At 47.7% G+C, this 26,225-nt stretch overlaps 1 protein-coding gene across 1 annotated transcript in view; it reads left to right on the top strand.

Annotated features, from left to right (window-relative positions):
* lrba (LPS-responsive vesicle trafficking, beach and anchor containing) overlaps window positions 1-26,225 on the top strand; it is a 170,634-nt gene that overhangs the window by 75,178 nt on the left and 69,231 nt on the right. Inside the window, 3 exon segments of the mRNA XM_084465513.1 lie at window positions 1,373-1,481; window positions 11,446-11,612; window positions 25,935-26,062. Coding sequence (XP_084321639.1) covers window positions 1,373-1,481; window positions 11,446-11,612; window positions 25,935-26,062 — 404 coding nt within the window.

Here is a 26,225-nt window from a genome sequence, read left to right as displayed (position 1 = left end):
CGTCACTTGCATCATTACTCACGTGACAAAAACAAACAGCTCAAGCCAGGTTAGCGTTTTCCCTGCTAACTTTTATTTCACGTTTATATCTGCTTTTGTGAAAGCCAAAAAAGTTATTTACACCATTGCGTTCTTTATTTTTTTTTTGTACCAACCCAAAATGCATGTTTGAGTCTCTGCAGCCTAAACGTGTGTGCATACATTGTTTGTACGTGTGTGTGCACATGTTTTAAGTGTGCGCCTCCTCCATATGTATGAAGCCCTAGCATCTGAAAGCTGGCTGAGGGCCGTGTTTTCAGGCTCCAGAGGGCCTCTGTGCCTCTGCTCCCCTGCTGACCTGCTCTGAAACAGCAGGCTTGGGTTACAACCATTCCCTGGCCCCTAACCTCCACCAGCCCAGCCTGTCATGCCCCCTCCACCCTACTCCCAGCCCACTCTCTGGCCCCTAACCTCCACCCAGCACAGCACCCACCCCCACCCCCCCTCTACCCCCCCCCTAGTCCATGCTGGCCTGTGGTCTGTTATTGTTCCACTTTGCACAGGCCTGACCTCCTGCTCCAGAGAGGGGTTTTTCTCTCTCTCTCTCTCTCTCACGCACGCACACACGCACACACACACACACACACACACACACACACACACACACACACACACACACACACACACACACACACACACACACGCACACACTCCCCCCTCAGACACACACACACCCACTCAAATCGACTCGCCCTCTCTAACACATACACCCGTACGTGTATGCATGTGTTATTAACACAGATAAGGGAGAGTGTGTTTGGGTGAGGGGGTGTAGGTTACATGTGTACCGACACGGGCAGAAGCCCTGGGCCCCTGTCAGATGCATATCATTAACAAATCAATTAGCCCCTTGGTTCCGGACAGAGGACACCTCTGGTCTGCTGGGCTAAATTAGATTTCCTTCTCATTGGCCATGGCTCATTGTCGATGGATTATTGATATTACACAGATATTAAACTTTGTTTTCTCGTATTAATCCCCATGATGACCTACCAGCTGTCTGTGTGTTAAGGCAAATCTTAAGCCTAATGAGTTTTTTATTGGCACTTAAATACAAAAAAAAAATGATTGACAGCATTACCATCCTAATCCTGTTACGTCTTCCCCCGGTGGGTTTTCATGAGGGTGTCTTTATCTCTCTCCCTCTGTCTTGGTCTGTCTTTCTGTGTCTCTCTCTCTATCTCTCTATCTCTCTATCTCTCTCTCTCTGTCTCTGTCTCTGTCTCTGTCTCTGTCTCTGTCTCTTTCTCTCTCTGTCTCTGTCTCTCGCTTTCCCCCTCTCTCTCTCTCTCTCTCTCTCTCTCTCTCTCTGTCTCTGTCTCTGTCTCTGCAGACTGCTGAGTCACACTATGAAGGACCACCTGGTACGGGTGGCCAACGAGGCGGAGTTCATCCTCAGCCGACAGAGGGCCGAGGACATCCAGAAACATGCAGAGTTTGAGGTGAGCGGGGAGGGGAGGGGAGAGGGGCTGGCACCGCGTCGACAGCTCCACAAACACGGACACAAATAGCCCTCTTGGCGTGATGTTGATGTGTATATTATGTCTGGAAACGGGTAGAGGGAGAGTTTTCACCGGGAGAATAAACGCTGTCGGTAAATAGGTTCAAAGCCCGTCCAAGTGGATTTTTTTCTTTTTGTGTTTGGGATCTGAGCAGGAACTACAGAATAACAATGTTTCAAACGCATCAAAGCAGCCGTACGCAACAGCTAGTAAGATCAGTGGAGGAGTGGATTATCCTGTCCCATGAATAAAAAAAAAACAACCAAAACCCCACTAATGTTCATCCTTTCCCGGAACTTCCTTCTCCCTCGACGTGTCCCGTCGGTACAGTGAAGTTCCTTTGTGGCTTGATGGCAAAGCGTGGTTGGCTGAAACAAAGAGCTGGTAGCCCGATGCGCACGGCTTTCATGGGGCTGGGGGGAAAACAAGCGAGTGGTAACAGTTTGAGAGAACATGGAGGAGTTGACCTAATAGCCGGTTCCAACCTGTCCATCACACTCTCTCCCCCCCCTCGATCTGTCACTGCCAACCCTGAGGAAAAATGTTTACTTTTCAAACATAACACCCTGTACTGCAGCTTAATAATGACGTGTCTCCGTACACACACATACAGGCATGCACACACACAAAGGCACACACACACACACACACACACACACACACACACACACACACACACAGTGTGTCGTTTTTCGACAGGAGATCATGTTTGGCATATAATGCTAGCCAAACATTGTGCAGTGTTAATTTCTGCCCTGTCTCTTCAGGTCTCGCCTTAGGTACACCCCCTCCCACTCCTTTGACATACCTTCCTTAACCCCCCCCACCCCCCACCACCCCTCCTCTCCCGACCAGCTCCGCAACACAAACGCTGCCTTTCACGCACAGCTGAAGCACCCACTCTGCCTTGACCCACGGGCAGCGTTTATGCCCCCTGCCCCCGTCTGACTGCTCAGACACCCCCCCCCACCCCCCATCCACCTCCCCTTCACCGTCTCACCCAAAAATCATTTCCTGTCATGCTGAGGCCCTGTCCGTTATACTCCCGCTGGGGGTGTATTTCGCCCAGTGACAGGAATACAGCGTCCTCCCCTCTCCTCCTCCACTCCTCTCCTCTCCTCTCCCTCGCTCCCTGGGTTCTCAGGGCCCTGCCAGCACTAAAAAAAAGTGCAGACAGGCCTGAGAGGTACTGGCCTGAAGGGCTCTGACTGTCTAGAACGCCTCCTCCTCCTCCCGGTCCCAGTGCTAAACCTCTGCCATGCAGTAAAACGTTATGCTTTCTTTAAGGTTCACAGACGGGTCTCTCTCAGTGGCCGCTCACAGGGAAGAAAAGCCCTCCCCCGGGTGCCGGGAGTTAATCAGCACAGTGGGGCTACAGCCCTCGTCCGACTCCTGTCTTCCGTTGCCATGTCGCTTTTTACAGTTTTTTGTTGTCAACTTATTATTTAGGTAATCCTCCTTTTTATAGCTAACTGGAAACACTATTTTTCCAGTGTTGTTTTGTTGCTTTTCTGACCAAATCTATTTCAAGGGTTTCCTGCGGTCGCGTTTCTCAACGGAGCGGCGAGTTCTGACACGAGATGATTTCGGTAATCTGCGGCCGGACACACAGGGTTTTTAAAAACAGACTTGTTTGTGTTTACAAAGATCCAGGGATGTGTGCGTGGCGGCGGGCTAGAGCGGGCCCCCAGAGGGACGGAACACAATGCAGAGTCAATCTGGCTCGGGGCGGCAGTGGTGTGTGTGACAGGCTTGCTTCACTGGGCACCCTGTATACACTCTCAGCCTCAAATAGACCCGTCTGTGCCTGGCAGGCCGCTGAAGCCCCCGGGCTCAAGGTGGCACCCCCCATCGACCCGTCTCCCTCTCCCCTTTACCTTCTCCATCTCCCCAGCGTTGGACTCGGTGACCTGAGCTTGCATGACGTACCACGTGTAGCTTGACCCGTCACTGAACCGCCCCGCATTCCCCCCCATCCAGCCTAATAGTTATTGTTTTTGGTTGCCGTCGTCTGTTGTCACAGAACCACCGTTGTATGTACTGGATGAGGCCCACTGGAACGAACACAAGTCAATCTGCTAGTATCAGAATGTAATACAAGATAAGGGAGAGATTCTCACAGGGAAGGTATTCCAATTTGGTATTTGTTAGATATTTTTCTTGGGTCGGTATTTGTAGGATCATGTGTGTGCATTAAACCCGACATGCCACACGCTAGGGAAAATGGCACAGTGGACAGAAAGCATGGAACCCAAAGACCAGGCCTGTTCTGCTGCTCTGTCATTCAGCTGTACTCGGCTGTGGATCTCTTGACCACCTTCCTCTCTGGATATCTAGCACTGTGCTTTAACAGACGCAGCCTGTGAAAGGTCCTTCTTATTCAAAGGCCTTGTTTCTCATCTGCAGAACTGTCTCATTCGCATTAGCGACTGTAACATGGTGTTTGATGTAACACAACGCTATCGAGATTGAACATGTGGTGCTAACATAGCAAGCACATCCTCTAATATTTATATATATATATATATATATATATATATATATATATATATATGAACGTGGGGAGCCCCTTCCATAGTGCTCTTCCAACCGTAACAATGAATCGAAAGCTTTCATTTTGTGGCGGGATGTCAGGATCCCACTCCCACCAACACCTTTACTCCGTCCTGCAATAGTCCTTAATCAGACCCCCACCACCGCTTCACCCCCAACTGTTTCACAATTGAGTTAGCCCCCCCACCGCCCCCTCCACCCCCCACCCCCCACACACACTTAAAGGTAGTTGCTCCTCGGTGACCCCCAGGAAGAAGTGGGCCACTGATAAGTCTGGCTGTGATATTGCTGTATTGATTTTTGTGCCTCCCGTCCGCCGCCCTGCTTTGGTGCCGATACCAGGAGCTACCAGTTTCATTTTGCACTGCCACAATAAAAATAACAGGCCAATGAAACGCCCCCCTCGGGGATTGGACCTGGAGGGGTGAAATGTCTCTGAGATGGAAAAGGAAAGTGCACAAATCTATTGTGTGTGTGGCTGAGTTTTTGTTTTGCTGTAATTTCATTATAGTTTTGTCTGATCTTCGGTTTACAAAGTGGCCATGGTTTTCTGTCTCACGCCGACTGTTGCGGTACACCTGGGGACGTTTCGATGGGAATGTGAAGCTCTGCGTGGCAGGCATCACTGGGAGCACGTCGACTCTTCTTCAGACGAGCAACTCAACAGATGAAAAACATATTTATGTTTTCCTCCCCGTCTAGGGGAGGAAAACAGTTCATATCCTTGGGAAGGATGGTGCGGCCTTGAGATTTAGATGCCAATTTGCCTGAGAGAAGTACTGCTCTCTCTCTCTCTCTATCTCTCTTTTTTCTTTCTTTCTTTCTTTCTTTCTTTCTTTCTTTCTTTCTTTCTTTCTTTCTTTCTTTCTCTCTCTCTCTCTTTTATTTATGTATAAATATATATATTTCTCTTCCCTCTCCTTCATATGCCTGTTGTGGTTGATCTCGCTCACTCCCCTCTCTCTGTTTCTTCCCAGGGATGGGATTGAGTTATCTCCGCTGGCGGGAGTAAGTTATTACAGTGGGCTAAGGGTGAAACAGAGATGAAGATAACTAGGGGGGGAAATCCAATTACCTTTTAGGGTTCTCTATCTAATAGGATCCTTAATGTGGAGGAGATCTCCCGATCGCACACTGCTGGCCGGCGTGGTAAATGATAGACTCCTGATACAGAGCAAAGTAAAAAAAAGAAGAAAAAAAAGAGAGAGAGAGAGGGAGAAGGACGAGAGATAGAAAGGAGGGAGAGGAAGAAATCGAACTCTTGGTTTTTTATGTTGCCGTTCATTAGGGATGAGATGTGGTGGACTCCAGAGCACAAGGGCAGATGTGAGGGTACAGATAGGGCGGAGGGGCCGACATCCAGGTCATTTCTTTACCCCCACCCGCATTCTTCTGCTCTGTCCTCTCTTTCACTCCCTCTCTCTTTTCTTCTTCTGTTTTCTTCTCTCGTTCTCGCGTCAACATTATTCTTTCTCATTATTCATTACGCATTCTCACATTCTCCTTCCCTTTCTCTCTCGCTCTCTCTCTCTCTCGCTCGCTCACTCTCTCTCTACATCTCTCTCTCGCTCTCTCTCTCTCTCCCCATCTCTCTCTCTCTCTCTCTCCATCTCTCTCTCGCTCTCTCGCTCTCTCGCTCTCTCTCTCTCACTCTCGCTCTCTCGCTCTCTCTCTCTCTCCCTCTCTCTCTCTCTCTCTCTCTCTCTCTCTCCGCCTCCCGCTGGCTCTTTATATAGCAGTTTTGATTAACCCGGTGTTATATGGAGTAATTGAATTGGCTGTCTGAGAGATGCTATGAAAGCCATGCGATAGCGGCCTAATTAGCGCCTGGCGTCATTGTCCTCCCCCCACCCCGCTCGGCTGAGCTTGTAAAGTGATCCGTGCTTTCTCCCAGAGTTAATGACATTAACATTGAGCTAATGCTCATTATGTTCTCTCATAATAACACTCACAGCCTCTCTGGAAACACTCATGTCTGGAAACACGCTGCTTTGTGCATCAACGCAGAAGACAGCTTCGGCTTGCTAGTTTGAACCCATCTTCGGGGTCAAGGGCTTCACAACTCACTGTTTTGAGGCTCATTGTTGGACCCCCAAAAGTATTTCAGACCTTTTTTTCAACTGGCTGAAACCTAATTAATTCCCAAAGCAAAGGTTGCACCATCACCTCCATCAACTCCACCACCACCACCACCACCACCACCACGCGCCAGAGGTGCGCACACACACAGCCCGCCATATGGCCCGGTTTTCATTTACACGGCCTTGGCGTTGCCACGCCGACGTTGTGATGGATGGCTGCCGCCGTACTGCGCGGGGCTGTCTTGTACTCATCAGCACCGGGGATGTATAGATGTCAGGCAGGCCGCATGCCGAGGCTTTGCCGACACGGGCGCTTCCTTTGTGTAGAAAATGAAGCCGGAGGGGCTGGAGGAAGGGGGGGGGGCTGGTTCAGGAGGGGAGCGTGGTCCACAATGGGGGGGGGGGGGGGTGGATAGTATTCTAGTAGTGTCTGCCTCGGCTCTCTCTGTCAGAGTAATGAAGTCCCCAGGTACCTCCTCCACCGCAGCCGTCATTATGTGCAGCCAGCTGACCTCAAGCCGGGGAGAGAAGTCTTTGGTCCGCTCCGCTCTTTGTTTTTTTTGTTTTTTTTACTTTTGCTTGACAGTCTCTGGAGTGCAACTATGAGAGTTTTGACTGCCTCCTCTGTTGTCATTTGTCACCGACAGCAGGGCAATCTACATAAGTTGAAGTTGCTCGCCTGCCCGTGTCATATCTCGAAATAAAGACCCCGACGGCGGTGTGATTTTTCTTTCTCCGCGCTCACCTCCAGTCATTTAATTCCAAGTGTATATATTTGTCTGGTGCCTGTTTCATCTCTCCCGGTTGGCCCCACTGTCCTGTCCCTGTTCATTTGTTATATTCTTTTGATAGGACAGCCCCGAATCCGAATAACATATTTTTCATTTCGCTCGTGCCCTTTTTCCTTATTTAACTATTTTTCAAAACCCAGATGACAGTTTTAACATCGATGATTTTTCACGTGGCACGACCTTGGAAGCTCCGCTGGCGTCTCGGGTGCAAGATGCTAACTAGGCAGACGGATGGTGCGGAGCGCATTGGGAGGTTTCTGCACAGACCCGGCGCTTTTTTTCCCGCCTCTCTTCTGGATAGATGAGATGAAGAGGCTGCCAGGCAAACATTGTGAACAGTCCATTAAGGAGCAGCCAGGGATGGGGAGAGGAGAAGAGGGAGGAGGAGGAGGAAGAGAGATACTTTGATAAGTGTTGCGTCTGTGTTAACCTTGATGGCAGCTCGTGTGGGACTGATCACGCCAGCCGCAGGGATCTGTTTTGGCTGGATTCAATTTCTTTCATTATTTCTTAACTCAATTCGCTGTAGGAGAAGAGAGAGAGAGTGTGTGTGTGGGACAGTGGGATGGAGTGAGAGGCCGAGGGAGAGAAAAAAAATCAATAGTGAGAGTAGCAGTATGACAGGAGCATCATTTCAGAATTGAAGTGGCTGTCAGCCATTGTCGTTTGGTGACTTTTGTTCGCCATTGTACTTTTAAGCCCTCATTTTTCTCCCCAATCTTTTTTTTTTCCTTCTTTTTTTCCCCTCCTCGCCCGTTTCGTCCGCCAGCCCATTGTCTGAATTCCCCTGGTACCGCTTCACGTTGCGATTTGAAAACTGGAAGGGCAAAAGATCAAGTGTGCGAGAAGCTCCTCCAAACCAATTGCTGGGGTAGAGCGGCATCTCCCTTTTCTCCCTCCTTTGCTTCTTCGTTTTTGGTGACCCCCATCTTCTTCTTCTTCTCATCTCATACCCCGACTCCACCCCCCCCCCCGGTCCTCCACTTTGTTCTGTGTGGAATTCCTTACTCGTAGGCCTATTTGCATTCTTTGATACGCGACAAGGACAAGGCTGACGTCTCTGCTGGGCCCTCCCCTAGACAGCTTCCCCCCCCCCCCCGGGATTGCTTGTCTACGGATGTGAGATATTGGAGATGTGCGCGACGAAAACGGACGCCCCCACTGAGGGCAGAGAGAGAGAGAGAGAGAGAGAGAGAGAGAGCGAGCGAGAGAGATAGGGAGCATGTAGCGCTGCAGTGCCACTGGTGTCACGAGATTGCAAATCAGGTCTTTTTAATAACCTCTGTGCTGTTGTCCTTCCCGCCTGCCGCAACAGAGTCCAGAGCAACAAAGTGGGCTTTTGAAGGCTTGCAGTAACGCCGCCATCAGTGCCAGACCCGACTCTGTCACTCTAATGGATAAACACAGGGTTGATATGTCGTAATGAGCCTCCACTCTCAAGCCCATTACCCTGGTTAACCCTCCCAACCCCCTCCTCTGGAGGGGGAGGACCAGGGAACTGGTGTATCCTCTCTCTCTCTCTCTCTGTGTTAAAATAAGGACAGTGCCATTAGTAGACCTGTTTTGACCTGCATTGATGTTGCCCTCAGTGGCATCATAGCCATAGCAACCCACAGTAACAATATGATGGTGGCCAATCCCACTCAAGGCCACTGCTGTTACGAAAGGGGATCATGACCTGCGTTGACGCTGCGCTCAATGGCATCATAGCCATAGCAACCCACAGTAACAGTATGATGGTGGCCAAGCCCGCTAAAGACCATTGCTGTTACGAAAGGGGATCATGACGTGACCAAATAAACATTCTTCCAATTCGTATTCATACACTGACATCTTTTATCCACAGATCTAAGCCAGTGCCATTATGGGATTACGCCATCCAAACTTGTTTTCTTTTGTCAGAAGTTTCTTCCCCCAAGCGATTCTTCTCTTCTTTCCCTCTCTGCAAACTCCACTACACACCGACAGTTATTAATCCGAAGCGTGGGCAGATTGCGAGCGACACTACTCGGCGTAATTGACTCGATTAACGCCAGCCATTATCATGCCGGCCGGGCCGAGCTGTCTCCTCCGCCGCCAGAAAGAATTGCGCCCCCCCCCCCCCCCACGTAGGGCCGACCCCGTCAGCTAGTCCTTGTAATGGAAGGTGCTGCCCATGATTACAGTGTCGCAAGTCATAAAGGTCTCACTGCCAGCAAGCTGTGCCCTGGTTAGGAAGCTAAAGCATAGCACAGCACACCTCCCTCTCGCTCACCCTCCCCCTCCCCTCTGCCTTCCCCCAGCCCTCTGACCACATAATCAACTGCCCCCCCCCCCACTTTTTTTTGCTAGTAAATGGTAGACCTTGTTTCAAAATATGGCCATTAATGGTGGGGTTTTTTATGTCGAAATTCCAGCCTGGGCTTCCTTGACTTCTTCAAGGTCACTCGAAAAGGAGGTTGTTTTTTTTTCAAGGGGGAAGGAAGTTAAATGCAAAGTCTCTGTTATATTCAGTTTTTACTTTCTCACTTTAGTTTTTTCCTCATTGTCTTCATTATATATATATATATATATATATTCTCTTAACCCTCTGTGTCGCTGGAGCTAAATTATAGTGACTGGCAAAATGGTGTTGAAGAAAGAGTCAAAGGTTGAGCAGTAAAATGCAAATGGTTTGAACGTACAACCTACTAAAGTTGTACCCCAACGCATTTAGTGACTCAAGGGCCCACAGGACTCCATGTGACTCGTCTTTTCCAGCTCTACACAAACATACCTCTGGTCATTAATGGCGTTCTGCGTGCGTGTCCTGCTTCTTTTACCCTTGGTTGTTATTTTAGGGAGTGAGTCTGTGAACCTTTTTTTGTTTCAGTCTCGGCCCGGTTTGGCCAGGCATGAGAGGAAATCCCATTACTGCATGGATTTTTTTTTAAGGGGTGGGGCGGTTTGCAGGTGATGAAGTGTTTGCTTATGGTCACAAGTGGGAAGCCACAGTTGCTGATTGTGGTGCACCCTGGTCGCGGTTCAGCGAGGAGTGGACGGACATGAATATTTTGTATGATCCATCATTCCTTTTTAGCATTTTTTGGGTCCACATATTCTCCAACTTTTGGAGAGTATAGTATTCTGTAGAAAATGCTATACATAAATGTTCAAATTTATGTATAAATTATACATAGATACACACTAGCCTTCGCTACAGCTCTTTACTAATTGCGCACGCACGCACGCACACACACACACACACACACCTCCAGTATACCATCAGAGACGTGCACTGCCTTTATTTCCTGTGTGTTTCGCGGGTCATCCTGAGGTAAGGTCAAGGCCCCCTCCCGCTCCACCACAAAGAGACATAGATTGATAATTAGGGCCCAATAGCCTGCAGAAAAGCCCTGCTAATGTGATTTATACCCATGGATTTTCTGTCAGATATGAAAAGTTGTAGTTCAAATTGGAAAGGAGGAGCCATTATAAAACACTTTACCAGCTTCACTGGTAACTCGGGAGTGGCAGGTTGCGTTTAGACGGCCGCCTATGTCCCGGTCTCAAATCCTGTACTGTATGCAGTCTTGTCGCTCGCTAGCGTTTGGCTGCGGGGTAATTCGATAAGGGCATTAATACACAGACCGGGGTAGCGTAGAATTAAGTGGGTTGAAAGGATACTGCTGCTTTTAGTTATAGCCACCACACACAGTGAATGCAGATGTTTTGATCAATGAACAAAGCAAGATTCGAAAAGCAACATTATATTTTTTAAACCTTTTTTTTTTTTTTTTTTACTTTTGGATTTTCATCAACAAATTCAGTGTTCGGTTGTGTGCAGTATTAAGAAATACAAATCAACCCAAACCTCAACATTTAGACGATGTTCATTTGAAATAAACCATTTTCTCAGAGTTCAAAGGCCTTCTCCCTGATAACAGACACCGACAGAGAGGAATGTCCCGTCCCTGAGCACGGGGCTCTCTGCGGGATCTGAAACGCCTTAGGGCATTCCTATATATATATATATATATATATATATATATATATATGTGCACTGTTATTAATCACCAGGTCGCTAAAATCACCCCCACTCGATTTCCCACCCCCCTCCCCCGGTTGGTTTTACTTAGTGTCGGATGTGTGCGTTTTACCGTGTGTGAAGGGACCGTAATCAAATTTCCACATGCTTCTGCACATCCATTCTCCTGGTCCTCTCATCATTCAATCAGTTTACAGTCGCGTTGTTATGATGCAACGTTTTATTTGAAGAACATGCAGGGGCATGGTGGTCCAGTCTATGGTGAGTCTCACCAATATGTTCTGGGTTTAATCCCGCCTAATGTCTGCAGTCCACCTGTAGACTCCTCATCCTAACCTGTTCGGACAACGACACAACTTCAAAGTCTCTTTGGCTTCAAGCACCAAAATAGCAAAGAGCAGTAGTAAGCAGTATTAACATTGTACCTTTCCCCTCCATCTCCCCCCCCCCCCCCCCCCTCCTGTGAACCCCAGTCCAACTGCGCTCAGTACGCGGCGGAGAAGCGCGACGAGGAGAAGATGTGTGACCACCTCATCCGGGCGGCCAAGTACCGTGACCACGTCACCTCCACGCAGCTGGTCCAGAAGATCGTCCACATCCTCACCGACAAGCACGGGGCCTGGGGGAACTCCTGCGCCAGGTGGGTGAAAGGGGTGCCGCCCCGCACGTGTGTGTGCAACGCAATGGCTATAGTGTAGTGTGTATGTTGTCTGTGCATGGCTCTGGAGTCGGCTGACATGACATACACACACACACACGCACACGCACGCACCACACACACACACGCACCACACATACTTTGCATGAAGAATATAACATCAAAACATGATGCATTGTTGAAGGTTCATTCATGAAAGTGCACGCAAAAGATTTTAAGGGTCCGTCATATCCCGTGTGGCAGTTTCTACATGCTTCCACAATGAACACACAAACACATACAGCTCTATGTGAAGTCTGTTTGTGTTCTTAGTCATGTAGTGAAAAAGTCTTTTTTTTTGGAACGCTCTGAATGACCGTCGTCCAGAGAATTTCCCGCCTCTGTTCTACTTCTGGTTCCCATGTGTACGGAACCACAATACTCTCACAGTCATCATATTAGGCTCCTGGTCCTCATGCCATACATTCAATAGGCTCCAGCCAGGATCAGATTCAAAAACGTCGGGAGGCGTAGGAGGCGTGATCCGTTGACGCTGGAGCGAAAACAAAGCGTCTATGAGCCGCTCCGTGGCCTATTGAAAAGCAGGAGGAAACCCTAGCCTCTCTGCCCTGTTTGTTCCATCCGAGAGGCCCCGTAGCTATTCCCTAACGATGGCTGTTTGTGTGCAGGTATGGTGGGGTAATGGGGGGGCTGCTTGGCTGCTGTGGCTGCCGCTGCTCGCCTCCTGCTTGTTAGGCCGGGCCCTCTGGAGACCAGCCTGCACTGGGGCTCGCTGTGCAACTGGATCACAAACTCTAAATCTAATCACACTCCCCAGTCTCTCTTTCTCTCTCTCTCTTTACTCTCTCCCACTCCCAAACACACTCTGTGCCCCTCTCTCTCTCTCGCTCTCGCTCCCTCGCTCTCACTCTCGCTCTCTCTTCTCTCTCCCCTCCCTCCCCCCTCTCTCTCTTTTATATCATCACATCTCATTCTGCCAGTGTGTACAGCATAACCTCAAAGTGTACTCACAGACAGACAGACAGACACAGAAAGACAGACACAACTTAATAAATATATACAAATACAACCTTTGCTGGTTGCTGCTCAGATCCTGCTTAAGTGGGCTCTAGCCAAGCCTCTCTTTCTCTCCCTCACTCCCTCTCTCCCTCTCTCCCTCTCTCTCCCTCTCTCTCTCCACCATTACCGGCGCTGTATGCCGCGGTGCTATTGATGGTTTCCCTAATGGCAGGCGATGGGAGAGCCAGGAGCCGGCGCTGGCATGGGGCCTGGGAGCGCTGGGCTCTTTTAATAAATCACAATCAGTCCCGTGCCATTACATCAATACTCTCAGTCAATTACGGCGAAGGTCAGGTGGGCCGGCTTCGCAACCCACACCGCAGTCGGGCAAGGCAGCAACATCTGGTCGCCGGGCAGATCACGAAGGAGGGGGGGGGGTGGGGAAGTGAGCAAAATAAATAAATACGATGAAAACGTTGACTATGGTGCAGATGCGTCGCCGATGTACCCTGCGCCGGCTAGCGTTACCGCGGGAGGAGACCTTTTGTAGAGGCAAGTACATTGTGTGTTTGTGTATACGCACGCACGCATGCATGCACACACGCCGTCACACGCACGCACGCACGTCTTCAAACTCTCAGGCGGACACAGGTTTGAATGTGTAGCCGCTCAAATAATTTCGGTGAATGACAAGTGTGGCCGGAAACATCGTCTCACACACACATACACACGCAGGTACATTTTAGCCGTGAAAAGAAAATCCAATAACAGGCAAGATATTACACCGCCATGATTACGACCTTTTTTCGTTGCGGGCGTGTAAGATTCCCCCCGCCTGCCGACCGGCGCTCCACATAAAAAGTGTATTCCCCGAAGTTTCCATTCAATATAGGCTCTGAAAATGAAAATATTATTTTCTCACAAGCTGATGGGAATTGTTGTTTCCTCACGGCAGGCATCTAATACCTTGTGACACGCCGTGACCCGCCTGAATGCAATTTGTGTCTTAATATCCAGCTTACTGCGGCCCAGGCCTCACGGGGACCCAGGTGTTATGTGATTTTCTCTGTTTCACCACTTCCTGCTTTCCCTTTCCACTCCTCTCTCTCTCCCTCTTCTCCTTCCCGGCCTTTTTTTGCTCTCTCCCTCTGTCTCTAGACGCACCGCTTTCCTCCCTCCTTGTCTCTTTCTCCTTTTTTTTTTTTTTTTTTTTACCTAGACTTTATTTTCAATTCCTCCAGCGCCGTGCCACAGGAGAGAGTCTGAGGAGGCGCTAGACAAAGACGAGCATCTCTCCTTCCTCTGCCCTTCTCTGTCATATCCACACACCCAGGGACGTAGCCAGACAGGTTCTCGCGTACCCAGACAGGTCCTCCAGCCAGCCAGTCAGTCAGTCAGTCAGACGGACAGGGGTTACTACCTGTTCCTCCATATATATTTATATCTGTCGGCGCCCCGGTACCTCAGGGATACCAGGTGTACCCCGTGCCTGTCGTCCCCACTTCGCCTTGGGAACCCGGGAACAAAAACAAAGGAGAAGGAAAAATGAAAAAAAAAGTCTAATGACTTGGATGCGTCATTTTTTTCATAGCCATATCCCTTCTTCCTTTTTATATATATTTTATATTTTATAGTTTATTTGTCAGGGACAATGCAGCGCACATTATTCCTGTACACAGTTAAACACAGTCAATTCCATAACAATGTGAACGTAGATGTGTTGCATTGAAGGTTTCTAGCCAGTTGGCTAATTTGCAACCCCAGTCCCTGTTTGGAACCCCAGTGCCAGTAAGCAAATGTATAATTTGCTTACATACAAATTAACTAACTAGTATGAGGTTACGGATGTATTGGTACTATTTATTTACCTACTCCCTTTTTTATTCATTCACCTATTTCATTTTATGGATGTAAATACGTGAGCTCGGGGGGGGGGGTGAGGTGCGTCAGGGCGTTCATTTAGGTCAGGAGACGAATGATCATCCGTTTGTGTGTCTGACACCAAAGAGGGTGTCATCCAGGCTGAAGGGGGTGAGACCCAGGGCAGGCCAGGGCTGTCTGGGAGTGACTCCCAGACAGAGCATACCCAGTATGCCAGCCAGCAGTGGATCACATACCAAGGCCCACGCTGACACCCATGCCCAAGGAGGTGGCGCCCATGCAGAGCGGATAACACACCCAGACACCCGGAGCACTGAGATGGGGGGGGGGGGAAATGATGGAGAGCACCACCTCAGCGTCTCCGGGGACCGTGCTCTCTCTCTTCCCTCTCTCCCTGGTGGACCCGGCCTTCATTACATTCTAATAGGCTGACTAATGTACCATGGAAACTCACTCTGGGCTCCGGAACGTGGGGGGTGGGGCGGAGGAGGAGGCGAGGAACCGATGTCTATCTGGTGAACGGCAGAGAATATGTAAGGGTATGAAAGGCAGAAAGAAAGGTATTCAGTGTTGAAATGTCGAGGGTATTGCGTCAGCGTGGAGTGTCAGCGTGGTGTTCTAGTTCCTGAAGAGTACTCGTGGATGAGCTAGTTTTTATGGCCGTAGTTTGACGCTTGGCATTTCCGGCTCTCACACGTCCCACTTTCCCCACTCGGTAAAGGCTGACATCAGCACTCTTTTTCATTTCCTGTTTATTCCAGTTGCTCTCTTTTCCACTGTGACCCTCTTCTCCCCACTTCCTCCTCCTCCTCCTCCTCCTCCTCCCACCTCCTCTATCCCCCTTGCAGTACACACACGCACCTCCACCACGACTCCCTATTGCTCATCCGTCCGCCCCCAGCACACGTACGCACCTCCTCCTCCTCCTCCTCCTCCTCCGTCCCCCTGCAGTACACACATGCACCTCCACCAGGACTCCCTCCTCCTCCACCTCCTCTTCCTCCTCCTCCCCCCCCACAGTGGGCTGCTTCAGCGGGCCTCTAATAGACCCCCCTCAGGCTGCGGGGCTTCCCAGTCGGAGGGACATCCATCTTTTGGCGTGTCACGCCGCAGCCCGGCAACGAATCTCTGTGATGCGCGCCCCAATTTTTCTTCAGTAAATCAAATCTTCCTTCCTTCAGAAAGATGAATGCCCCGGCTGCGGGGGTGTTAGAGGAGAGGGGGAAAAAAGAAAAATCAATGGCAGCAAAATTGAAACAGTATGCCCCCGTATTGATCGGCCGCGCGAGATCGAAAAGGAAAAGCTTTGTAACTGTTGGGCTGGACAGTTAGCTGACCTGTAATGGACAAACTATTGATATTAGCATTACTATTTTATCTTTTACTATGTCATTTCGTGGGGGTGCCAGAAATGGGATTTTTCTCTTTGCTCCCTCATCCATGGCTAAGAGCAAGCATCCTGTGGAGAAATAATGTTTAATTTTGTCCATGTTGCTTTATCCGGTAGACCATTTTATCAAGTTAAAAGTGAATGTCTGCCTGTAAATGCCTACTCAGCAATGCTATATATCTATATCTATATCTCTCTATATATCCTTAGATATAAATATAGAGATATAGATAATATATAGATAGATCGATTTAGATTTATATAGATATATGCATATAGATAGATAGATATATAATATATAGATAATTAATAGATAGATACATATATTAAATAAAGCATATTCATCTTAAAATGGTCTTAATCTTAACAGAACGTATTAGTTGTAGCTTCTTTATGCCCACAAAAGTGTTGCAAAGTTGCTTTTGCAACACTTATATGAAAATATAAGTACTATATGAAATATTAACGATATTATGAGGAGTCAACAGACACATTTTGTATGCTTTGCATGCTCTTGGAACAAATTCCCCATTAAGATCTCCAAGTTCGTATGCTGCGTCTCCAAACGCGAGGCCTGGACAGTGTCTCCTACTTGCTTTTATGTGCACATCTAAGGAACCGTCCACATCCTTTGTAACGTGAACACACACATACCGTCTCAGCAGATCTGAATGACCAGGCTGGGACAGTGTGTGTGTGTGTGTGTGTGAGTGCACATGTGTGAGTGCGTGTGTGTGCGTGTCACGGGAGATTGTATCCATGGAGCTTAAGAACATAACTGTTTAGAATACCTCTGGCCGCTTCAAATGTTTGACATGAGAGGGACACGAAGGACAGCGAGAGTCGGCGAGTGATGCAAAAGTTGGAAAGAACGATGAAGAGCCTTAGTAGGGGAGTCCAGACTTGAACTCCCTGACACTGAAATGGAGGATATAGTACACATCTTCTCCATTCTTTTCCATTGGAGGCACACTGTTGAAAGATGACTGATTGCAGTGTTGTTGTTGAAAAGGTCAATCGTGTGTCTCAAGGGTGGGTTGGTAAGGATGTTTATCGCTGTGGTCCCAGTGCTATCTGACCCATCAGACCCCCACTGTTGTATATTTGGAAAGAATTGACATTGGTTATGTTTCTCCATTGAGTTGTGTACTGTATATTGGTGTATTCTCGTGGGGAACGTCTACCCTTTTAACCCCTGCGAAGCATTTATGTCCTGACCCTTGCAATACTTTGCATCTACCATACTCTTCGGCAATACATTTCAATAATAATGTACTGAAGGGCGGCAATGTCATGTCCTTTTATCAGGAGTATTTAATGTAGATAAAATAAGCATCAATATGTGCTTTCCTTCGCTGCGCCCTATCACCTGGGAACAGCTCTTGGTTTGCTTATAACTGCTTCTAGGCGTCTGAGTCTTGAAGAAGACGAGGCTGAAGCCCAAGACAAGGAGCAGTGAGCAGCTGTTGACCCCGGTACTCCTGCGTCTTGTCTCCTCGGTTCCTTTTGTTTCCTTCCAGTCCAGATCATACTTCAGAACCAATTAGCGGGCCAAGTCTGAGCCGCGGCCTTCCGTCTGTCTGTGACGCAGCTGTAAACATCTGGGCATAAACATTAGTTCTTGGGGAAACGCGAGACGCTGATTATATTTCGGACCTCCGTATCGTGCTGCGATCTCCTGCTCAGAAAGTCCTTCAACGGATTTAAAGCAAACTCACCGTCTTCCCTCCACCCCAACCACCCCACCTCCCCTCCCCCAACCCCCCCCAACCCCCCCCGTAACTCATTAATCACGCACTGTGACATCTGTGACAAAAAAAAAAGTTTACACAAAAAAAAAAGAGGATGTTGGGCGAACTTTCTCCCGGGAGAGGACAGCGCTCAGCGTGACAGACGATGCGTTCCGGCCGGCTCTATGAAATGACGCATCGGTGCGTGGTCCTACCGTGCAAAGCGGGCTTATAGATATGAATTAGAATACGGCCCTAATGCTAACATTTACCATGGCTGTGTATACAGTGCAGTGGCCCGGGTTGTGGGCAATGGTAACAAAGTGTCATGGTGAGGCATATTAACAACTGATGGTGTCCATATGCTAGCCTGTTATGCTCCAGTGTTCCACGACTTCACGAACACGGAGAAAAAGCTAAACACGGAAGGATTAGCAGAGTTTAAGGGATTAACCCTGTTGATTGATAGAGCATACATTTTGGGTTTATAATGTAACCCGTTTCCTTGAGGAAAAAAGTGTAGGTTATTTTCGTTTTTACACCAACATGTATCGTCTTTATTGTGACTTACAATAACGGTTCTGTCTTCAAATGTAAACGTTAGGGGCAAAGAACCCTGCAGGAAAGCATTTCTTGCATGTATTCCTTTGAGGGGCCAGATAGACCTGGGTTCAGGGTGTTCTTCTCCCAGCGGGTTCCGGGTTTGAACCTCGATGTCCACAATGATATGCTTGGGATTAAAGCATCTCCTAAACAGATGAATAGTAAACGGAGCACGACCGTTGTCTACTGTCCTGTAAATAAATCCCTCATTATGAGGTGTGAGAGGAGCCACCCCCTCCACCACCAGCCCTGATCGCACCCGCCCCACCAAAGGAAGACCCCATCACAGCACCTTGCCTCTGTGCTCTCCCACCACCGTGCAGCCCTGTATTGAGCTACTCTGGAGCCACTCTACAGATTTATGAGATTCATGTACCCTTAGGAAAGTATACAGCCTTCACAGGGCAAGGTCACCATAAAAGCCTGCTGATCAATATCTGAATGAAAAACCATTTGGGAAGTTTTTAGAGCTCCCCCCCCCCCTTCACCACTCTCCATCCCTGGAAGCAATATCTGCTGAGTATCGATTGTCCGTGGCCAGTAGTTAGTCAAGGGCTATCTCCTTCGACTAACCCCCTACTGCAGACCCCCAACACCCCACCCCTCCTACACCCCTACTCTTTCTCTTGATAGATTGGTACGCTTCCAGCAACTGTAATCACACCATGAGCCCTAGCAAGTCATTTTTTTTTTCTTTTGCGACTTTAGCCCATTTGCCAAAATCCGCCTTTATCTTTAGAATCCAGCACTTTCTTTTGCTGTGGAGGCAGAAACGCGTGGACATAAAACACTGCTGTGCCTGATATAGGGGCCAGGGGACAGTGGGGCTGCTGCTTAACTCTCTACCTTTTGTTTAGGGGGGGGGGGGTTCCGCAGGAAACCTACTTTGCATGACAGTTCCTTTCTTCCTTGGGTCTCAGTTTCAGCAGTGCAATGAAATGACGATGGAAATTCTGTGTGAACGCATCCAAGTGCATTTGCTACTCAGTATATTTACTTCCACGTTTGACTAAAATCTTCTTTCTATAATGGATGAATATGTGTTTGTTTGATGAGCTCCATCACATCAGCGAGGAAGTGCTGCACTTGAAATAATGGACACACACACACACACACACACACACACACACACACACACACACACACACACACACACACACTTATCGTGCCATAAGTGCTGTATAATAGGCATGGTGTATGATGGAGAGAGGGGTGCGGTAGTCAGGGTGCAGGCCTGCTAGATGAGACTGTCAAGCTTCTGGTCCGGCATCACTCTTAAGACAAGTCTCACAACAGACCAGCATACCAAGTGAGGACCAGAGCAGGGCACGGCATTGTTATTTATCATTTAACTATTAACATAATGATAAAGCTTTATTTGTGGGGGCAGGAACTTGATTCAAAAATTGTCAGATTTGTTTACATTTCATAACTCATTCTGCATGTTGTTCTGATGGGGATGGCTGTTTTGGATGTTTTACTTTTTTCGCATTGTATGTGAAATGTATAACAAGGGAATGCTGCTTTCTGATATGACACTGGTGGTTATCACATCCATGCTTTTAATAGGTGGACTCACACCTTTGATAGGCAACATTGGAAACGGTTGTTATTGCACAAGCTGAAGCTGGCCTAGGGTCACTTGACTCACAGTTTTGTCTATTTATTTATTTTTGAGAGATAGAGGAAGCCGTTCAGATTTGTCATGACTTTCAAGAGCAGCGTTGAGAGCTAGAGGTCAGAGCATTATTAGAATAGGCCCGTAATGATAGAATTATGCACCCCCAGGTCCATTGGCCGCCCTCATTACCAGAGCTGCAGTCATGATGTATGGCCATAAATGCACAGTGTCAAAACCACAGGAAAAATGTGATTCTTTATCAAATATACAGATGGTAGCACTTTCGCAGCGTCGGGGGAGGGGGGGGTGGAGCAGAGGCCCTATTTTAGTCATTTTGTTGATGCATAGCCATTTCATCATCCACGCCTACGATGTTTCAGTAATGTGCTTCGGATCAGACGTGAATGATGCTAAAACACAAATGTTGAGCCCGTTTTGAAATGAACGGTTTCCTCCTGACACATTCCAGCTCTTGACTTGCACCTCGCTCACAATCAAATTCAATTAGTCTGTAATGTCCTTTGTGGGGTGAATTTACGCCGCGTTTAATTGCAGCTAATTGAGAGCGGCACGCTGCTAAGCTGTGGGTAATTATGGCACATTGTGCGTCATTTTATTTATGTTTGTTTGTTTGGGTTCTTTAGCATGCATTGCGTGTGAAGGCTTTGGCTCCACACGAGAGAAGCACTTTGATCTGATTAAAGCCTTGATGTTGGAGAAAAGCACTCCGGCATAGCCTGGTTGCAGATCTCTGTGGGGAAATTGTTAACTGTTAAAGTTAATTGGGAAGGGTAGTCGGTGCGAGAATGTTATTTATTTTCCCAGGGTATGGTCATTTCACTCACTTATGTGAACCCCGGGGAGGGAAATCTGAAGTCAACAATAGACTTCTGCTCTCACAGATAGTGTAGTTAGTTGGTTAGCTTGTTCGTTAGGGAAGTGGAAAATGACATTTTGTCGCTTCAGTGTCGCTTGATTGAAAGATGTGGTCGTTTCTTCCTTCCATCTCATATTTTAATTCCGTGTGGACACTTAAAGAGTAGTACTTTTCATCTGCATAATAATTGTGTGGCTCGTATCCCATACAGACCTCATGTATCACAACATTTAATATGTATTTTTCCGTTCAGAGTAGACAAATTAAATGGCGAGGACCTGTCATTAATTAAGAGGATGGATAAAATCCCGTCAGTAAAACTCGTTTAAGGGCTGTAAGATTGAAGTGTTTGTCACCCGAGTGACCCCCAACACTACCCGGGGTGCAGGGCTGATAAACATTAGGAGAGGTGAATTAACATACATACATGTTGATGGTCCTCCTGTACACTTCATTACATGGGGATGGGACACGCATTAATGCACATGTAAACAGAGCCCTGGCCAGACTTAATCATGGCGCACACACACCGTTTTGGAGGGATGGTATTGGGTCCCGTTTGATTTAATTTGGGTCCGGGGAGGTAAACCGCGGGGACCGCCTCCGTGCCGAACGATTGATAAAGAGCCGTGGTGCTCGAGCTTTCCCGCTCCTCAACATGACAAATCCTCAATCTCAGCCCGCTCCGCTGGCGCTTGGGGGAACGCATGGTTTATGCAAATCAAAGCAAAATGATCGCTGGGATAACTGCTATCTTTGAGCCATTTGAAGCTTGCCAATAGGGGGGGGAGTGTTAATGAAAAAAAAAATAAGAGATGAGAAATCTTGTGCGCATATGTAATCCCGCTCAATGTACCCGAATGAATCCTACAGTACGGTATTCTCAATGGCTGTTTGTCTTTGGACCAGTGCACCTGGAGTGATGTATGGATGTGGTTAGATACTCTAGGAGGACGTGAAAGGGGTCAGGTTTTTAAAATATAGAATAGTGTCTTATTTCCTATTGCATGCAACGCTGTTTACAGTGTTTTGGATCCTTTCATTGAATTCCATTTTAAAGTCATCATCACCCTTTACGCCGTTTAACATCCGAGGGGCAGACGCGTGCAGTGCTCTACAATCAACATTGCATCGGGGCAGTCGGAGTGCGGTGCATCTGTCTTTCTGGATCTTGATGGATGGCAATCGTTTGTCCTTGTCAGAAAAAGGAACAATTGGACCATTGGAATAGGAGTGCTATCAAAGTTGCCGGGTCTGCGGAGGGAATCTATTAACATGTTTTAACTGGAGTGATGAGGTCTAACGGCCCGATAAGCCACACTCGCCCCTCAGACGCCTCACATCACGTCCGGCCCGGGAATAAAAAAAGGATGAGTCCCTCGTCGTAGAGATGCTTGGGACAGGTTGCCGCTGGTCCATATTCCACTGTATTTTTCCTTGTATCATGTTATGTTTTACATTGTATATTTGACATGTTTCTGAGGGGTAATTTGGTAATAATAATATTTGTTATAGTTTAAATAATTCTAGTAAAAATATTAGTTGTAGCAAATTGCTTACATAAAAAAAGCTAAAAAATCATAAGAGCAAAAAAAGCCACCATATTGGTGGCTTTATTTTGCTGTCTAACTTTAATAAACACATGGTGACTTGCAGCTTGTGTTTCAGTGCAGGCTAACCACCGCTATAGCAGTAGGGGCCATGGACTATCATGAACCTGGCTTGACTCTATGCTCTCCTAAACGCCGTTCTCTCCAAACAAGCCTTTCATTAATCCTGGACTTCCCACCAGCTCCTGAACACTCACTGCAATCAAACAATTAGTTTAATGTCACCCGGTGCCATGCCAAACTCACTTGGAACTCTGCTCTGTTTTGAAGTTAATGGAAAATTTAGTGATGTCATTGAAATGTTAAAGAGGCCCACAGTTTAAGTATCCCCTTTGCTCTCTGCTGATACGGTGGGCTTGAGTTTATTAAAGGGTGCCATCAATGTTTTGGCTTGAACGACAGTATTAAAAGTGCGAGGAAACAAATACCCTGCCTCACATACACCCATAATACTGTCTTCTCTGTTGGTAACCTCATTGGGTTTTACAACCAGTGAGGTCTGAAAAGCATCCAAAAGATGATGTAAAAATATTAAAGGTAATCACTCTAAACCACCCCACATAAATGTCCCTCAGATGTAATTTAATCAGTGCCCCACGTGGTCTACACTGAACAGGCTCTGAGGAACCCATCGCAAGTACTCACGTGCTGTTAAGCTTGTATGCACACACATATCGCACCTTAACGAACCCCCACGCACACACACCCACACACACAACCCCCCCTCTATCTATGTTTTCTTGCCGCTAACCCCTTGTCTTGGGACACATCGCGGCACGTCTTCCAGACACCCCTTATAACCCAAACTAATTACTGATCACACAAGCGGCTGGCCCCTGCGCCCTATTGTGCTTTAGTTTAATTGTTGTTATTCTGTGAAGAACGGCTGTGCCCTGGAAGGATGGATCACGTTGTGAATAATAAATGTGTCGTCTTTGTGGATCCACACTTGGCATGTGGTCCGGGCGGCGGCGGGGGTGGATAGCGATGTACATCTTCCCCGCTCTCTTTTTACCTTCTATTTCTTTTTCTTTTTTTTTCAACGATTGATGGTGAAGGTGTTCCCTCCGCCACCCCCAGACCCCTCCCAGCCCCCCATCATTAGGATCTCCATTGTGGCCGGCTCACGGCTGACTGTGACGGCTGGAGGGAGTTCCCCACGCCACGACTAATTACTCCCCCGCCCCCTCCCACCCCTCCTCTGATGGATAAATATGTATTATGTGGATCTCTACCACCCCCCCTTCCCCTCCACCTCCCAGAATGAAGAACGAGTATGCCGTAATTTGGGAAAGGGCGGGGAGGGGGGGGGGGGGTGGTGGTATGTGGCACAGCGAACAAACCTTGATAATTATTTTTGTGAGATGAATGCCGTAGCAGGCAGGATGATTAAGGAGACGTTTGTGTGTGGAGACTATCACGCTCAAACACAGACCAGCGGCTTTGTGACTGGGGAGAAATCTGCTGGAGCACAGGCCTGCTTTGCTCCGTCTGCTGCCAGCGTGCGTTCACGCAGGCACGCACATACACACCATACACATGCGCACACACGTAGAAAATCACACACACTTGTACAGGCACAGTGTACAACACAAACACGCATAGGCACAGTGTATGTGCACACACACACACACACACACACACACACACACACACACACACACACACACACACACACACACACACACACACACACAGAGTTGTATATACAACAGTGTCCTCTTCAGTCTGCTAAGAGTGCTGAATCCATATCAGTATCCTCTTCCATGTGCGCTTGGGTGTCAGAGCTTGGCAGTATTTACCTCTGCAGTGGATGTCCTCAAAACCTTTCCACTAAGCGTTGCATTAAAGGCCCTCCGAAGAGCACTTCTGGTTCCGGGAGTAAACACCGGGCCAACCTCTGCACGTCTTCCTGCTCTTTTGAGACAGATCACTGCAGTTGCCTTCTGATAAATCAAGTAATTAATGGTTTTCATTAGCCGGGGCGGTCTTAAAGCGCCTGCTTAGAAATTGTATTTATTTTCTTGTGTAAAGCTTCTTCCCCTTTTAGGGGCCCCAGTGTGATCATTGGTGTTGGCCCTGAAGATTTGTGAGGAGCCTCTGGCCAGAGCAGCATTCAAGATCGCATAAAGTATGGCTGGGCTCTCCCCGTGCAGCGGGTCTGCCACTGAACACCTTAACGCTCTCCCTGCAGCTCAGTGTCATGCATTCCAAACCCCTGCCTTTTTTTCTATCAGTTGGTTGCAATGTTTTTCATTACATGTTAAATTCTCCAGGTCCTCCAACAAAAATAAAAATTAGCAAGGTGTTTTTTTTTTTTTGTTGAAACACTCAAAATTCAGTTTTTCTAAGCCCATTTTCTAACATCCATTTTCATGAATCTTTTCATGATTTTTCTTGATTCTGCAAAACATGTCTGTCTGTGCAGTATCTTAACATGAAAACTGTGTGTGTATCTGAGGGGTCTTGGGTGGCTGTTATTTTTGATTTATATTCCACGGGTGTTGGGGGCCCTCTTGCACAATAAAACTTCCTCTCACTTTGACATAGCACAATGGTCTCAAAGACATATATATATTTCACCAATCATCATAATTAAGTACCCTTTAGACACAAGATCATTTTTCCGGCCACTTATTTTTTTTTAAGGGCTAACGTTTTCCTGTCTTTCAGAGGATTTTGTTTCTTTTGGTGTCTTATTTTTTTTTCTATCATTTGTTACTAAAGTTCTTACCAGGAAAAAAACATTGGAAGGAATGTTTATTTAGAGAGCAGAAAATATAGATTGTTATTCTACATACAAAACGCTAACAGTCACTCCTCTTCTAGATGTTAACACTAATGCGTTGAGAGTCATTCAAAATGATTTACTGGGCAGACCTGCTTAAGGGAGGTGTAAATTGGAACAGAAAAAAAAAGAAAATGGCAGAAATGGACATTGATTAATATTGGTAATGCTACCCACCGCCTCCTCTGTATTTGTAATGGCCTTGTCCCCCCATTTGCCTGGCTGTGGCCTGGGGGGGGAGCTGACAAGAAGGTGCCCTGCTGGGCCTGAAATGAGCCTGGAATGGGAGCACGTGCCGTTACAGTGTGGAAAATAATCTCTCTCACACACACACACAGACACACACAGACACACTCTGCGCCTCTCCTCTGGATGAACTGTCTGGCTCTAGACGGGAATGAAATGTAAAAAAAAGAACAATTGAAACAATCCACTTCTGACAGGAAATGTCATTATCACCCACGGGGATGTGATGTGTGACTACTATGTACTGTGAGCTTGTGTACAAGTGAGTTGATATAAAAATAAATGAATAAAGATTCCTCAAGAGAGACACCTCTACCATCATTATCACCCACGGGGATGCGGCGGGACTAGTGTGTCTGAGCGGCGTGTACGAGTGAATGCACATCAACAAAATAAATAAAAGAAGGATTCCTTGTGAAAGAGTCACAGAGGAGAAAAAGGGAGGAAAAAAAAAAAAAACAGTCAACCAAAACAATACTGTCTTTATGTGCGCCGATGCTGGTGTGCTACACCATGCTGGCTAGTAATTGCTAACACATGTGGTACCTCTGTCTCCCAGCAGCCGGCCCAGGGAGTTCTGGCGCCTCGACTACTGGGAGGACGACCTGAGGCGTCGCCGCCGCTTCATCAGGAACCCCTTCGGATCCACGCACGGCCAGGCCACGCTCAAAGGCGCCGCCGAACACGGTCAGTGGGCTCTGTCGCCGTGGGTCCGTCGTGTGTGTGTAGCTCGCTGGTTTAGTGATGGTTCCACCGTGTACATGGCAATAAACAAATGAGAGCACCTTTTGTGGGAGTGTTGTAAGACGTCGGTAATTTGACGTACAACGGGCAATTTGTTTTTGGCTCG

The sequence above is a fragment of the Micromesistius poutassou genome (assembly GCF_964030765.1).
Source record: "Micromesistius poutassou genome assembly, chromosome: 3".
Taxonomy (NCBI): Eukaryota; Metazoa; Chordata; class Actinopteri; order Gadiformes; family Gadidae; genus Micromesistius; species Micromesistius poutassou.
The sequence above is the reverse complement of the archived record's forward strand: the minus strand, read 5'-3'. Positions and strand labels throughout refer to the sequence as shown.